The sequence below is a fragment of the Archocentrus centrarchus genome, chromosome 18, assembly GCF_007364275.1.
Source record: "Archocentrus centrarchus isolate MPI-CPG fArcCen1 chromosome 18, fArcCen1, whole genome shotgun sequence".
Lineage (NCBI taxonomy): Eukaryota > Metazoa > Chordata > Actinopteri > Cichliformes > Cichlidae > Archocentrus > Archocentrus centrarchus.
The window spans coordinates 2,859,520-2,876,719 of record NC_044363.1 but is presented as its reverse complement, the minus strand read 5'-3'; the positions used below and the strand labels follow the sequence as shown (position 1 = coordinate 2,876,719).

Genomic DNA, 17,200 nt, shown 5'->3' with positions numbered 1-17,200 from the left:
AATATACTGAGTGACAGTTTTTACAGTAGTGTCTAGACCTGTGGCAACCACAACAAGCTGAATTGTTTCAAAAGCACATCTGGGTTCACCATGAAGGACTTCACTGACTCATTAGCACCAAGTTTAAATATCCATTCATCGATCTTTTTAACAGCTTGTCCAATTCAGGGTCGAGGATGGGCTGGAGCCTATCCCAGCTGTCACAGAGCAAAAAGCAGATGAAACAGGTCCAACCACACACACAGTATACCAGTATTTAAACACAAGCTATGGAGGAGCACGTCCACAGCCTCTGAATCTGTGAGTGAATGTTGTAACCTGAGGGAGCCGGCTGGCTGCTCCTCTCGTATTTATGCTGTCAGGGAGGAATTCTGCAGCTAGCCTCGACCTGCACACCACCGCTGCAGACACATGCGCACACGCACGCACGCACGCACGCACGCACACACACCCCTACTTCTCATTGCCAACCTGATTATTCCTAGCTGTTTTTGAGGAGTCTTGGTCCTGGGAAAGTTATACTGGTGGAGGCTGAGCAGCATCTGAACAACAGCCATGAGTCAGAAAGAGTTACAGAAGATGTAGCAAAACCAAATGTTTAAGAACTGATTATTTTCACTATCAGTTTATTGGCCAATTCTCTCAATTAAGTTTTGAAAAATAAAGTAATGGAAAGTGTTTGCGGAATTTTGTCACCACTTCAGATGTGTACAGAAATGCCTCCAAAAATACTGGAGGAGGAGTAAAAGTGACTGTGAGCTGAGTGTGAAAGCAAAGCTGTCGATTTACCGGCCGATCTATGCTCCCACCCTCACCTGTGACCAGGAACTGTGGCCAGTGACCCAAAGAATGAGAGCGTGAATTCAAGAGCTTCCTCTGAAGACTGTCTGGGCTCTCCCTTTACATGTGACATGTATATTTAGCCGGAATAGCGGGAATTTTAGAACAGGAAAAGCCAGCTGATGACTAGTTACCATCTGTCCTTGTAACCAACAGTATTATCAATCAGAATTACCAGCTGTTTAAGTGTTTTATATGCTTCAACTGACCAGCAGGACAAACATTTTTATCCCTTTAGAATATCCACAGTTAAGAAAAAAAAAAGAAAAAAAAGGCTTCTGAAAGGTTTCATTTCCCACTGAAACGCGTACATGCAAAATTAACAACTTCCTTCCTTTGCAAACAAAACTCCCTCTTTTAAGTGTCTGGACTAAGTTTAGCTCATGATGAAGCTGACAGTTCCAAACATAGACTGTGCCGGTATATTTTAAGAGTGTCCAGTGCACACGGGGTGAAGTGGAAACACACAGTCTGAGTTGGACAGAAGAGGGGCACTGGAAACGATGAAACATCACGCACAGGGAAAAAAAATTATAACGGCACACAAATCCACTGAGGAGAATGTGGCTGCCGGAGGTGTCGCACAAAGTTGTCAAGTCATTTTAGCAACAGGATCTGGAGAGGACTGATAAACCCACACACACACACACACAGAGTGCGTTCACTCAGCTTGCTCTAACTTCCCATCACACACAGCAGCTGGCCTGAATAAAAAGTTAAGACAGGCCTCATGATGGCCAGAAGAGACCAACGCAGAGGGAAAAAACACACCTTTGATAAGCCTTTAATAGCCTGCTGTATTTCCCCTCTTCATTCACTGCCCGTTTCCTCTCTGCACAATCAGTGCAAACACCGCTGCTCAGGAACAAAGCTTCTTCACAGAGGGCCCTCAAAGGCCAATTCCGAAGAAATCCCTGGCTCTTATTTGTATTTATCTTAAGTTAAACACAGCCTCTGTTTAGATCCAAAACGCTGTTCCTGTGTGTTTTATAGGGCTCGTCGTATATTTTCTGATCTGAAAGCTGATGATAAGCACGAATGAGAGCCATTTCAGGTACAAAATGAAGCACCTTCCTCTGCTAATGGGGCTGAGAAACCAAACAGAGGAAAAGGAACAAGGCAGGTCGCTCAGCCTTTAAGTGTAGCTTCCACTCAATTATTGATAAATACACTAAACATTCAGTAAGAAGCTTCAGCAAATGTCTCTCTGTAGCTCGGGAGGGTTTGGACTGAGCCTCTCTTCATTCATTGGCACAGGCAGGGTTTGTCAGGGCTGCTGCACTTGACACTCGAAGATAAAACTGCTGCTAACAGCCTCATAAGATACGCAGAGCCACTAACACTCACCCCTCCAGCACAAAGTTTACAAATTCCCCCAAAAGGCTCCAGAGCCACTCAGTCAAACACAGAAGGCTCAGCCACGAGAAACAACCTAGTCCCCCGGTGAGAGCAGAATGTCAATTAACTAGCTCATTTAGCTTAATGTTAGCCAAAGTTGCTGAAATTCCAGTGGACGGGTTACCAAAACTTTAAGGACAAAGCTAAATTAACAATGTCGATGAAAAAACAGCCTGTCGGGACAACCAGAGCTCACCGTTCAGGTTCACACACTATTGCTCAAAGTGCAAATTAGCTAGCTTTAATGTTTGCTAAAGTTAGCCGGCTAGCTGTCCGACAATGGAAGCACACGGGTTAAAGTTTTGAGCAAGCTCCGGGAGTCTTCGAGGAGCCGCTGAATCGGCGCTAGTCGCAGCCAGCTAGCCGCGGCTCCCACAAGCTGGGTGACGCCGCGCGTTCAGCGTTGCTTTCCCCCGGGAAGCCGAGTGGTGGTGGGGAGGGGGAGACTCACTCACCGGAGTGTCGGTCCGATACAGTTGGTGTCGGTGCTCTCGATTTCGCGCAGGATACGTTCGTGCTCGGCGGCTGTCTCCAAACTCGCCATCCTGCATGTTGCTCCGGACGGTTCCGAGCCGAGTGGAGCGGACTCGCCGGGATCTTTGCGTCATGGCAGGAGGAACCATAGGGTTGGTTTAATATTTTAACCGAGCAGCCCGAGTGAGCGGAGTTTCCCTCTCTGGTAGGAAGACGGGACATAATGTTTGGAAGAGGGGGGACCTGTGGACTAATTAATGTTGTTAATAGAAAGTTGGGTGAGATACATTTATTTTTAAATTAATAAATAAATACATTTAATTAATAATACATTTAAATTGATCAGTGGAATTTTCCATCCTCTACTTGGTTGATAAAATAAACGAGATTTTTTTTACTCCGCTGTTTAAATGGTGTGTTACTTCTAATTCAAGATTCAAAAGTCTAAAATTACACAAAATTCAAATAACAGATAAAAATAGCGACAAAAGTCAAAATATATGTGCTTAACAAATTTATTATACACTAAATAACAAATAACAAACTGAGTTCATGTTTTTATACCCAAATCTGAGCCAGCACACCGGACTTCTTTCAGAACTCAGAAATTAGAATAACATTAGACTAATAAAACAAATGTTTCTGTTCAAGCATCCAAGTAATTAACCATAATTTGACATCTTTTTTTTTTTTTAAAGCAGTGCTTTACTATTTTTTCAGCTTTTTTTGCCAAAGAGTAAACTTGAAATTTCCTAAATATATATTTTAGCATTAAAATATCATTTCAGTTAAAGGGCTTGGGCATACTGATGGATTAACCATTACAGACACATAAAAAGTCATTTTGCTAAGTACCAATACTGTTAATTTATGGCAGCTGTGGCATAAACCTTACACTGGGTGGTAGTCTAAAAAAATTGGCTCATATATACAACACATACATACATATTTATATCTGCATATATATAAATATATGCATACACATAATCTGAAAACTTTCTCATAAAGTAAACCATAATTAATGTTTAAATAAATGTGCTGCCATTTTTGCTGTGATGATACAAATATTACTAAACAGGAATGGAGCACAGACAGAACTTTAATGTATATTTCTAGATTTGAAGTTGTTTGGATGATTAAAAGAAAGTCAAAAGCAAAAAGTCAAAAGTAAAATTGTTAATTCCAAAAACCTAACAAAGGGAAGTTTTTAGCTCTTAATCATCTCTGTTGTAAACGGACAGTTGTTAAACCCACAATGGTTAAATATGCAACCAAATAACTACAATGAGTTTGAAACCTCTGATCAATAGTGGGGCTACATACTGCATAAGGTCCAAGTATGTCCACAAATAACACAAGCAAATGCATTCATTTAACTCCTCACTGTCACTTACATTTAAAGGTAAAGTGAGTGTGCTGGCAAATAGAATGAGAATTTGCACCACAATTAAAAATCCATGTTTTTCCACAGCCAAACCATTAGCTATCAGATACTCTTCACAGATTTAAAAAAAAAAAAAAAATTGTGACTGGAGCTTTCCGAATTTATGCCCCTGAACTCTGGAGCAGCCAACCTCTAAATATTGGAGATGCAAACTCTGCAGATAAGTTCAAGAGACTCTCTTTAACTCCCCTTAAAACACCCTTTTAATCTGCCATTTAGCTAGTGGTTCTGCATAATAATAATAATAATAATAATAATAATAATAAAAGCCACATTTGATAATCTGGCACATTCAAACCATCTTCATTGGGTCTTCACATTGGCGTTTGACTTCTTTTATTTCAACAACTGTTTTCTTTCTTTTGTTTCATCATCTCTTTTTTCATATTTCTCTGTTTTTGTTTCACAGGATTGTGAACGCCTTGGGGTCCCTCCGGATGGGCTGGAGGAGGTGGCTGGGGAGAGGGACGCTTGGGCTTCTCTGCTTAGGCTTCTGCCCCCGCGACCCGGCCCCGGATAAGCGGAAGAAAATGGATGGATGGATGGAGGATTGTATTACTTATTTCTACTTCTGTACTATGACCGTGCATATGAGTATGTATTTCTGATGGGTTGTTTGTTTCTTTAATAACTGATTTAACATGTAAGTGACCTCATTCGAAGCCCGTTGAACCTCCATTAGTGATATTGGGCTATACAAATAAAATCAGCTGGAATAAACTGAAATCTCTTTGACACAGTGCTTTCAGTCCTCGCTTGCAGAATACAAAAGGAGCAGCAGATTTTCTCACTCTGGCTTCACATTAAACACCTGTTGATTATTGTCATTCCCGCAGAAACACCCAGACGCAAAGGTGGAGTATGTCAAATCACTCCGCTCCAATTTGTCCAGACCAATTTTAACAATTTTCCGGAAACAAAAAATGGGCGTGGCTGGCGTTTCCCTTCTCTCGTGTGAAATAATAAATGTTTTCAAAATAAAACCATCAGTGTAAAGCTGGCCTCACATCTTTTAGCTCTTTTAGCTTATCTCAGTCTAGCTTTGCCGTATAGCCAACATTATACAAATTTTATGTATTTTATATTTTCACAAGCTATATACACACATAAAAAATAAACTAATGTGCTTTTATTTTGGAGGCACAGTTGAGTTAAATCAGGTGTCAGACTGAATGCAGCTAGCTTGATGCTGCTCGTTCTGCCTGCTGTCTGAAGGGAGAGGGAGGGAGAAAAGTTAAGATGGAGGTAAAAAAAAAAAAAAAAAGTTATATAATTTGAAGCGATGTATTTGAACATGAGTGAAGATATGCGCTTGTCTGGTTGTTAATATGTGTTGTCACGAAGTGTCAGGGTTTTGCTGGCCTGGCTGGGCTCGCAGTGCTTTGCACACTTCGGAAGGATCAGAGTCCATGCCGTGGTAACGGAAACGCTGTAATCGCGCTGTTGCTGCAAATCAAACGTTATTATTATTGTGCAGCTTTTGTCAGCTGTCATTTTAACCGTGTGTTTACGAGGTTGCTGTAATTCAGAACTCACTGACACAGACACACACACATAATGTAGACATAAAGCAGGCAACCTGCTTAAAGGCGCGTGTGGCACCTGCTCATAAACTGACCCTTGGACTTTAATAATTCAGATATTTGTGATTTCCACACACTCAGTAAACAAATCCATACGCATGTATGTGACGTTTTAAGGCTGAATCCCATCTCAGCTGTGTCTTTGAGGCTTGACTGAAAACAATGAGGACAGCTGACACTGCTTGAATATGAATGAGAAAACTAGCAACACCAGCAGTTAAAGCAGCGTGGCTCACAACTAGCTTTATATTTTGGAAATAAAAAAAAAAGGCCTGTCAGAGGCGCTGTTGCCTGACTGAGTAGTGCTTAAGTGTTTTTACTTCTTTAATTGTTCTTCTTTCTTTTCTTTTTCAAAAAATTATCTTGACATGTAACTAATTTATCCCCATGTGGAATATTATAATTGGTGGTTTAAATCATTTCCTGCAGGACAGTCTGCCAAATGCATCCAGATTTTAAGCATAATGCATTTTATTTATTTATTTTTTATTTATTTATTTATTTTTCAGCCTCAGAAGAAGTTGATTAACTCAGCAGACAGCTGCGTGGATGAGGCTCTCCTCGGCCTCGTCAGGGCCTCGGGGGGCCTCTCTCTGCTGAAGGGCCACAGAGTCGTGCTTCGGTCTGACCTCCAAAACCTCAAGGGCAAAGTGGCCCTGCTGTCTGGAGGGGGTTCGGGCCACGAGCCTGCACACGCAGGTAGGACTTGAGTAATTTAAAATTGAGCACGGGATACTTCTGATTACCTCGGCTCTGATTTGTCCTCCTCCAATTTTCTGTGTCCTCAGGTTATATTGGTGCTGGGATGCTGTCGGCGGCTGTCTCAGGAGGAGTGTTTGCGTCTCCGCCTCCTGCCAGCATCCTGGCTGCCATTCTCTCCTTGCACAATGCAGGTAATGTGTCCTTCAGTTTTTTTTTTTGGGAGGGGTGTGTGAGAGATGGTAGTGCATATTTAATTACTGATCTTGTATATTAACTCTGGTGCATGTACAGCACAGTGTGGTGCAACTGCTTGTCTTTAAAAATAAATGTAAATGTTTATTTAAAGTTGGAGCTTTTATATTTGAGCCTTTGCCAAAAGAGCTCATAAATCTGTGTGTTTTGTGTCTTTCCATTAATGGTGTGTCTGAGTCTTAGTTACACTTGCGTAAAAAATTATACAGCAGCTTCCTTTCAGCTAGGAAAAATTGGTGGTTCCCCAGTGACTGCTTAGAATTTTATTTGATTTTATTTTAGAATTTTTTTTGCAAGCAGTCACGGAGGGTCCGACTCGCTCACCCATCTACTCTGAAGCAACCTGTCTCCAGCTGTCCAACTCAGACTGTCTGCAATCAGGCTCACAAATAATTGCTGTCTAATTTATAAATGCAGTCAGATTGATTGCATTATGTTGGTAATCAGTAGGGTTGCAGTAGTGGAGTCAACTCAGCTGGATACCAGGTGGTTGGATTTTGGTTATATTCCAATATAAAAGCAAAGGTTGCTGAGCGCCTGTATCATTTAGCAGTTAAATTGCCATCCTGAACCAGCTACGTCGCTATTTGTGGAGGAATTTCTGTTTCAAATCTCTGAGATTCTGGCTGGACTCTGAACCTGAGTAGATGATGTGAATTTGCAGTTTTCACTGGTTAATTGGGACAATCACTGTATTATCACAGACCGTTTGCATTTAATTGCCAACTTGAACCCATTCAATCACAAAAAGATAGCAGACTGACTCCGTCTTATTGCAGTTTTATCATAATTCATCAAAGAAGACAGCAGCTGACTGCGAGCAGTCACAGACCTTGATTTTTGAAAAAAAAAAAAAAAAAGAAACCCACCAAAAGAAGGATGAGGATAATAAAGAAAGAAATCCATGGTGAGGACAAACACCCATCATAACCACAGCTTAACTACGTTTGTTGTAGCAATCTCACTGCCAGAAGGGAGCAAAGACTGCATATAAAAGATGGACATGGCCTTCGTAATATTACCTAATGGTTAGCAAGGTCTCCATGTGAATGAAGGGTGAAGGTGACTGAGAAACTGAGGATACTGCTCATAGGGTAGCCACCAGTCAATCACAAGGCAGGCCCACTCTAAAGTGTACCCCACTTTATCTTTCTTTGACTCTAATGAGGACCATAATTTATAAAATTACCTCCATATTATAACCTATAAAACTTAAAACTGGAGAATGTGGCCAGAAACCCACGAGGAAAGCGTTTATCTCATAGACTTTAATACAGTTTATGAACTGTATGCCAGAGGACAGCCATAGGAATTACCCCCTGCTGGCCGTTAGAAAGAACACAGGTGCTTCACTATTTTTAGTCCTGGAAGCCATGTCCATCCTTTATATACAGTCTGTGTCATGCTGCAGGTTTAAATGTTTTAAATAACAAGTTTTCCTAAAACAGGAGCCTCCGGGGTCCTTCTCATCGTGAAGAACTACACCGGCGACCGCCTCAACTTTGGATTGGCTGCAGAGCAGGCTTGTAACCAGGGCGTTGCTGTTGACATGGTGATAGTTGCAGAAGACTGCGCCTTTGATCAGCCCAGTAAGGCCGGAAGAAGAGGCTTGTGTGGCACCGTCTTCATACACAAGGTACACAACAGCAGCCTTGTACATGTGTGATTCACCTTGGTTGTAGCTTTCAACCAAGACCAGTATAAGTGTATGTTGAGTTAAAAGGGTATTCCACCACTTTATCACTGCACTTGTGTAACTTCAATCTTAAATAAAACCTGGTGCACAGTAGCAGTATTCCCCAAGAACTGTGAACTGACTTCATGTCTTAATGGTACAAATGCTGCACTAAAGCTACATGAGGCAACATAAACATAAGACCCACAATACTATCATTCATTTTACATTTTATTTATTAAACTCTTCATTTGTATTATTTTTTAAAATTTTGGTTTATTGAACCCTTCATATTTATTCCTATTTTCTATTAAATCGAGTGCTTTGTGTATTTTATTTATTTATTTATTTATTTATTTTTTAACCTTCCAGGGCCACTTTGTTTTATGATATTGTATTTATTTTATTGATCTGGGTTGTTTTTCACATTCTGGCTGCTCTAACACAGTAATTTCCTAAATCTGAGTGATCAGGAAAGTATATCTTATGCTATGAACTTGAAAAATATACAGAAATATACGAATTATTTTGTTTTTGCATTAGTCACTACATGTAAGAAGGGGAAAAATGAAACTTGCAGAAACATTGTTTCACATATTTTTGCATCATTCGGACTGATAACATGGATACTTTGTTTAGATGTATGTAGTAGTTTTCTTAATAGAAACTCTTGCCTTTTAAGCATGCGGTCTTGCTCTCTGTCAGCTGGCAGGTGCTTTAGCAGAAGAAGGCTGCTCATTGGACCAGATTGTTTCCAAGGTGACAGAGGTTTTAAAGGGGATTGGTGAGTCTTTATTTTTTCTTTTTTAAAATTTGCTCCCTCACTTAATACCTGGTGGAAACACAGGATACTTTTCTTAATGATGCTTGTTTTGTATTCCAGGCACCCTGGGGGTGAGTCTGTCTCCATGCAGCGTTCCAGGCTGCCTGCCTACATTTGAACTGGCGCCAGGAGACATGGAGCTCGGGCTGGGTGAGGGATGATGAGAGGAAGATGGAGAAGGTCGAATTGTGAGAGGGAGAGATTAGTAGGGAGTTAGGAGCAGTCTGTGACATTAGGTCTGATATTGGCTATCGAGACTTTTTATTTCCAGAATTAAACTTCTACCTGAGCTAATGAATGCTGTCTACATGTTTTAGTGAGAAACTACTTAAAATCAGATCAGATGCCCTAATCTTCATTATTGACATCCAGCAGACAGATATTTTGGAGAAAAATAAATTAATACCACCCAATAGTGGTGTATGAGTTCAATTAAGAGCAATAAAATAGTATAACTGAAACAAAAGTGTCTCCAAAGGATTAGTTAACTCAAATGATGAGATGAGGATGTTAGAATTTCAGCATGTCAAAAATCTCCAGTTAGGGGTCTTTTGATTTGAGTGGACTTCCGCTTCTAATTTTAGGTATCCACGGTGAACCTGGAATAAAGAGGTCAAAGGTGAGTCAGATTTGAACAACAGCCTGAATGTGCTATTAACTTTGGGCTATATGGACTCAGCTGATCTTGTCACTCAGGTGGCCTCTGCTGATGAGGTGGTCAAAACCATGATAGACCACATGACCAACCCAAGCAGCCAATCGCATCTGCCACTGAAATCAGGTCCACTAAATAATATTATTGCTCATATATTATGCTTACTGTTAGTGCTGCTGCTCCATGTGTGGGTTTCCCCCCCCTCCTCTTTCCTACAGGAGACAGTGTGGTTGTGTGTGTGAATAACCTCGGAGCTCTGTCTTGCCTGGAGATGGCTGTGGTTAGTAGAGCGGCCATCATCTGCCTGGGTGAGTGAGTATTTGTGTGTGTGAAGCTTTAAAGATGGATTCCAGCACACAGACTTACATCCATCCTAACATGCATCCATAACTATGGTCAAAAACAATGGGACAAAGATTAAGTAAAGGCTAACCGACAGGAAAGAGTTTGAGTGTTTAAAACAAACCACAGATTCAGCCGGTCCGGGCTGAGGAAGGCTGTGCCAGAGTTTAGGAGCTACAACCTCGAAAAGCGTGGTCACCTGAATTTAAAATAAGAGAGCGTGGAGCAGTTAAAAGTCCCTGATCAGATCTCTGCACCTGCTGTGTATGCTCCTAAGACCCAGCAATTCATTTGTCTTCTGTGGACAGCATGAGTCTGAGACCTCTGTCAAGCACCATGTATACAATCTATATGAGTCCTATTGCACTGTCAAGAGGACATCCTGGGCTTTCTATTGATGCCACATTTGTGGGGGCTGTGCTACCAGAGCACATGGACTTTGTTACTCAGAATTGTAGAGGAGGAATCAGACTTACTACTGTCAGGAGATGAGGTGGAGGAGGACCAGACAATGCAGCCAGAAGGGGAGAGGTCAGAGGAGTGTTTTCAGTTGAATATATATATATACACACAGACACACACACGTCAGTTAAGTCAGATCATTTTTCTTTTACTCTGTTGGTGAGACCTCTTTTAAACAGAGTGTAACAAGGCTGCATTAGTCTGCTGAGACCATGGGAGGCCGGTGTATATGAGCAGGCCAGCGTCCTCTGCTGCAGTTTGTGCCAGGGAAGCCAAATCTCACAACTTCAGATCCCTTCCTCACTCAGTACTTCTTCTCTTCATAATTTTGCCCCAGCTCAGGCTCCTCAAACATTGGTATATCCTCCTCTGAGCCTTCACCTTTCTGCTCTAATGTCGGACCATCTTCCATCTCACCTCCTGACAGCATTACATATGACTCCACTTCCACACTTCTGAGTCAAATCCTTCCTCACTCACTAAGCCCCCTGTCATACCATGCACGGTCATTGTTAGTGCCATGGGTCACATGACCTAACAACTCATTATATGCAGGAGCCTGGCCTTGTTGGGCTTTATTTGTCATTAATAAAATGTATTAATTTTAACATTAAAGCTACAGATTAGCATGGTTTAACCAGGAATTAGCAGCACCACATGGGTGTCATGGTACAGGGAGATGGTGTTGCGATATGATACCGGAGACCCCTGCGATGCAGTTTTGCTGTAAGAATGATCAGAGCTGGTGGTCTTACTTTAGAGGTGGTAAGCGTTTAACCAGACTTAGATGGGCCTTACTGTGTTTCTCTCACATATTCACTGTTTTAACTTAAGAATATTTTTAAACCTTGTTATTTAATAAACAGGAAAATGCACTGCTGACATCTTAAAATGATGGATGTGATTTGATTGTTGGAGAATGCTACTTAAAGCTTTGGCTGGCAGGAGAACAAGGGGTTAACATATCCCGATATTCTGGAACATGATCGGTGGTTTTTACAGAAAGCCGTGGAGTGGTGGTTGCCAGGGTGATGTCCGGCTCGTTCATGACCTCTCTGGAGATGGCGGGGGTGTCGCTGACCCTGATGAAGGCCGACCGAGAGACGCTGAGGCTGTTTGGTAGGTTTTCAAACACTTAGGTTTGTTTTTCTATACTCGTGAGGACGTTTTTCAGAACATTGGGGAGTATGCAGAGATTCAGTCTTTGCTGCCATGATCTTCATAGCAGTAACAACCAATCATTCAACTCAACTTTGGCACAAGTAGCACAAGGGAAGCAACAAATCCAGTGTACGACAGGAATGAGAGGTGAGAGCATTCAAGCCTGAAAGTTGTACGCCTGAAGCGTCCCTTATGGTGCAGAAGAGACTAGCCCTAAGTAGAGCGCAGAGACCATAAAATGTCAGTGAAATTCATCAGTGTGTAGCCAGAATACTTCCTGGAACTTTGAAGTAAGAAACTACTAATGGAGCAGAGGATAAGAGTGGCTGATCTATGTATGACCTGAGCTGGGAAGGTCTTTTGGAGCCATTTCTAAACTACTGCAGATTCCTAGATCATCAGTTCAAACCATTGTGTATATAAGCACAAGTTATTCAGATGTGCCACCACCTTGCCAAAGTCTGGAGGAAGAGCCAAATTGTCACCCTCAGATGTTACGATGTTCAGGAACCACCAAGACTCAAGCCTGCCATGAACTGGAAACTGCTGGAACACCAGTACCAGTGTCCACAATGAAACCAGTTTTTGATGGTTTCGAGGCCCGACACTCCCGTTACCCTTTTAGCAGGAGAAAAATAATCCCAATGGAGCGAGAAGGCTCCTCAGCAGAAGAACAAGACTCCTTAAAAAATCACTGGAGATGAGCAGGTTTTGTTACCAAGGTTTATTAACAGACAAAGTTACAAAAAACAAAAGCAAGCAGTAGCCTCCTGGGAGTTTGTGCCTTAGCAGTTAGCAAGAGGAAAAACGGACAGCAACAGCACCCACACCACACGTACACTGCCCCAACTACTGCTACCCATCAACTTATATACTCTTTGCTGTTCTTTGTCTAAGGTTTTGTGCACAGTCAGTGATTTACAAACATTCATTAGAAACTGTCATTAATTCTACTGACATTATCTAAAAATGCACAAACATCCCGGAGCATCTTCAATACATCAACAAGACAGTAAGAAAAATTCATCACAGTAATTGTCAGTAACAACTTCCTTGTGGCCATCCTATGGTACTCCTGGAGAAGGATTTACAACTGCCCACACTTACACTGACCAGATATGAGGGAGAAAGTGGGGGCCAAATTGCCCCCAGACTTGTTGCATGGACAGATTTACACATTCTTGATTTGCATTTCCAAAATCTTTGGCTGTGCTACATAAGCACGTTAGCCCATGGTTAGGTTCACTGGACAGATTTATCTTTACCACCTGAGTAATTCAAAAATTGGGCACGCTGTATGACGGGTGTCCTGTGCATGAACCCAAAAAAGGCAGTTTTATGAGTACAGACCCTTAAGCATGAATTTGAATGACCAACAGGTTCAACACTGGGCTAGAGCAGAAGATGAGTATGCTTTGAGGATGATCTAAGAGGGCCTGTCCGACCAAAGGAGGCTGCTACAGAGAGGTGACATAAGCTTCAGTGTCCTGTTCATGAATAAGAGCAATTCAACAGGCCTCAAACCCTCCTATTACTTCTAGACACACAATAAAGTAGCAAGTTGAATAAGATTTTATTTCAGTGGAAAACAGTTTAAATGTGATAAACAAAAATAACAACAATAGCTATATATGTCAGCATTAAGGTAATAAAAATCCCAACATTTTCCCTCACCACGGACTGAGAGGGCGCCAAACAATAAAGAAGCCCCTGATCCAAAATTGACACTTTCAAGCTCGACTGAAATTTTCAGCTGCCCACATGGACAAACCAAATGCCTTCTGGAGAAAAGCTTGATGGTCAGATGAGACAAAGATTGAGCTATTTGGCCACAGGGGATATGTTTGGAGGAATAATGGTGAGGCTTTCAAACCTAAGAACACTGTACCAACTTTTAAGCATGGTGGTGGTAGCTGGTAGATTGCACAAAGTGGATGGAATAATGGAGGGCTACCTCCAAATTCTTCAACTTCCCCTCAAATCAACAGCTAGATGGTTGAAACATGGAAACGACTGAGTGTTCCAACAGGACAGCGATCACAAGCACTCATCAAAAGCTAAGTCTGTGCCAGGAAACTAACAGATTTAATTGAACTCTAATTCTGCCAAGAAGAGTGCTCAAAAATCCATCTAGAATTATGCCAGAAGCTTGTTTTTATTTTTTTTGACCTCTTGCAGCTTTATGTAGTTTTACAGATTTGAGACAGGAAAGTGGGAGGAGAGAGTTGGGGGGAAGACAAGCAGTAAATGCAACAGGTTGGGATTTGAACCTGTACCGTCTGCACCGCCATGCGGCATACGTGGTCACCTACTCATCCACTGAGCCACCCAAGTGCCCTGCCAGAAGCTTGTTATGGCTACCAAAAGTATCGGATTGAAGTGCAACTTGCTAAGAGACATTTAACCAAATATTAGTGGGGGTGTATGTTTATATTTAAGCCTGTGTGGATTAGAGAAAATCCAAAATAAATTCACACTTGTGCACCCAATTCTTTTTAAAGTAATTAAAAATGTACGATCATTCCACCCTGGAAAAGAACAGTTGAAAGACATCATTAAAAATCCCCAAATTGCCCATGATGGGCGAATGCAAGCAACTGACCCCAACTGTATGTAAATAAACACATATGGGTTCAGACACACAGATTTAAATTACAAATGCTACTAGTACACCCACACGCACCTCTTCTATCCAACCCAGATGCTAAGACTAGTGCCCCTGCCTGGCCGAACCTCAGCAGTGTGAGCTCGAGTGGGCGGAGCTACATCACAGAGCCACTGACAACCAGCAAACGGCCTCAAGAGGAGAAACATTCTGAAGGTTGGTTCATAACCTATTTTGGGTTTGTGTATTGCAAACGCATCCCTGTGTGTAACTCTATGAAACCCTTAATATTTTGAACAAATATTAATAAGAGAAACTGAAATTTTAAACTTGCATGTCCTTTCATTGTTTTGTCTAGTGGTCATTAATGGAACTGCAGCTAAAATTATGGTGGCTTTTCTTTTTGAACATTTCTCTATTTTAATAGAGGACATTATGTGTTCTAGCAGTGCTTTCAATATCTGAAGGTATATTAGAAATAACAATAAGGACACATGACATCCATTACCTTTTACTGTTTAGCCATACTCATAATTTCTTATCTATATGCTAATAAAATAGGAAAAAAGCTGGAAGTTTTTTTATTTTGTTCCTGGCAGGACCACTGAGTCCAGTGATGCGTAAAGTCTTGGAGAAGATTTGTTCCACTCTGTTGGAAAAGCAGGAAGAACTCAATTCCCTGGACCGTGCTTCTGGGGATGGAGACTGCGGGAACACTCACGCTCAGGCTGCTAGAGGTAAGAAATGGTAACTGGCATCATCAGTGTATTCAAGCTGGACTTGCAAAAATAGTGAAGATGTTCGTTCAGCCATTCAGGAGTGGCTCCAGAGTCATGTGGTTCCCGGTTGCCCCGGGCAGCTCTTATCTATCCTCGCTGGATTGGTGCAGGAAAAAATGGGCGGGTCTTCAGGAGCGGTGGGTTTATTTATTTTTTTTATTTATTTATTTTTAAAGTGGTGTTTGATAGCTTTATTCTGCTGTAATCAGAACAAGCACACATACTAATGCTCAGTATGTTTCAGTTGTACAGTCTGTTCCTCACTGCGGCGGCCGGTCGTGTCACTGAGGGGCGGAGCGACGCTGCAGCCTGGGCCAGTGCTATGAATGCTGGGACACAAGCAATGAAAAAGTAGGGCTTCGATAATAAGAGTGCCTTTCTTTCAGTCTTCTTCACGTGGCTATATGACTGCTGTTTCAGAGCTCTTGATCTTGATCAGCACTGTTGGCGTGTTGCTCTCCACGTGCTATTTTAGATGTGCTAATAGACCCTTTCATTGCAGTTTGGTATTTAGTTCATTCATTAGTACAGGCAAGAGCTGCCTTCCATTTGGCATCTGAGAGCTCTGGAATATCCTTGTCCCTAAATACCCTCAAATTTCTGCTCTCCGGTCCCGTACTCTTTGCCCAGGCTGAGCCACCTGACAGCTGTGTGGTAGCCTATGTCACCATGTTCACTGCCATTCTCCTCCAAAAGTCTAACACTGTGATTCAGAGCTCTTGCCCTGATGATTAAGTGAACTATTTGTTAGTTTTTAGTACTGACTTACACAACACCTTCTGGTGTATAATACAGTGCAAAAATGCCAATTTAATTTCTGGGTTCATTTCAGTCACTTCGTCTTGCAGCCACTTCAAAAGTCCAACATTTTTCCCTGTCAGATTTGGATAGTTTGTCCCATTTCATTCCCAGCCTGTCCAAGCACTCATTCCTGTTGTGTAGTTGAGTGTACTGCAGCCAGCTCCTCTGTAATCTAAGTCTTTTGTTATTGCATGTACAAACATGAGCGATTGGGCTGTGTAGCGGTTATCGCAGCTCTGCCGAGGTGATGAAGTCAAAATTGTCCACTTTGTTTTCCAACTGAAGCTCTAGATTTCTGTACAATGCCCAGGTCTGCCTTTAAATGTTAACTTTCTGCTAGATACGGTGGTGCTGCCCCCGGGGACAGAACAATGGTAAGAATTGGATTTAAAAAAAAAAAAAAAAAAAAATCTTATTTATCTGATTTATTTAATATATTTTATTGTGTGAAATTTCTTGTTTCTCTCACCCTGTAGCTGGATGCTTTGTGTCCTGCAGTCGATGAACTGATGAAGCTGACAACAGCTCCACCTGGGGGACACATGGCTGTGCTACAGACTGCTGTGGAGGTACATTGCCACCTGTTGTTGCACTGCTGACTCAGCAGATTTTTCTTCATGGTGTTCCTTTTCATTCTGACTCCACAGAAAGCTGCCTCGGGAGCGGAGGCAACTCGTAACCTTACAGCAAAGGCTGGGCGAGCCAGCTACATCTCCCCCTACCTGGTCAGCCTGCCCGACCCCGGCGCTGTGGCTGTAGCCACCATCATGAAAACTGTCCTGGAAGTGCTCGAGGGGCAGAAGTGATTCACCAACCAGGAAAAGAGCAGAGTGCTAATACTACCTAACCAACACTGTGAAACCACAGTGATTAATATAAAAAAATAATTTGACTCTGTGATGCATAGTTAAGGATTTTGAAAGCTAATTTTCACACTATACACAGAGTGAGTCATTACAAACTGTTAAATTAAGTCTATGAAAGGAAAAAAGTATAAAGTCTGCAGTGTGATGTTATATGGTAAAAATAACTCAGGTGTTTTCTTTAAAACCTATTGCATTAAAAGCTGAATGCATATGAACTTTGTATGAGCAGCTGAATCATGGAATGGACATTCCTAGTTTCTACTAATAAAATAGATAAATGAAAACTGTATGAATAGATTTATGTTGTGATTTTTTTTTTTTTTTTTGATATTTCTAAT

General features: G+C 41.7%; 1 protein-coding gene across 3 annotated transcripts; it reads left to right on the top strand.

The window, feature by feature from the left end:
* Positions 1-5,322: 5,322 nt before the first annotated feature.
* On the top strand, positions 5,323-17,151 carry tkfc (triokinase/FMN cyclase). 3 transcript variants are annotated; one of them, XM_030753712.1, is made up of 17 exons: positions 5,323-5,401; positions 6,249-6,438; positions 6,528-6,632; positions 8,142-8,329; positions 9,074-9,152; positions 9,252-9,341; positions 9,776-9,810; positions 9,888-9,972; positions 10,065-10,154; positions 11,653-11,769; positions 14,513-14,632; positions 15,016-15,153; positions 15,226-15,332; positions 15,440-15,546; positions 16,337-16,370; positions 16,473-16,565; positions 16,644-17,151. In XM_030753712.1, the coding sequence occupies exons 1-17, from the start codon at positions 5,396-5,398 to the stop codon at positions 16,800-16,802; spliced, it is 1,743 nt and encodes a 580-aa protein (XP_030609572.1). In that variant the 5' UTR covers positions 5,323-5,395; the 3' UTR covers positions 16,803-17,151. The 3 variants fall into 3 exon arrangements, 2 of the variants coding, with proteins under 2 accessions (XP_030609572.1, XP_030609573.1); XR_004021395.1 differs by lacking the exon at positions 16,337-16,370 and having other exon boundaries at positions 16,644-16,781; XM_030753713.1 differs by lacking the exon at positions 16,337-16,370 and having other exon boundaries at positions 16,473-16,775.
* Positions 17,152-17,200: the final 49 nt, after the last annotated feature.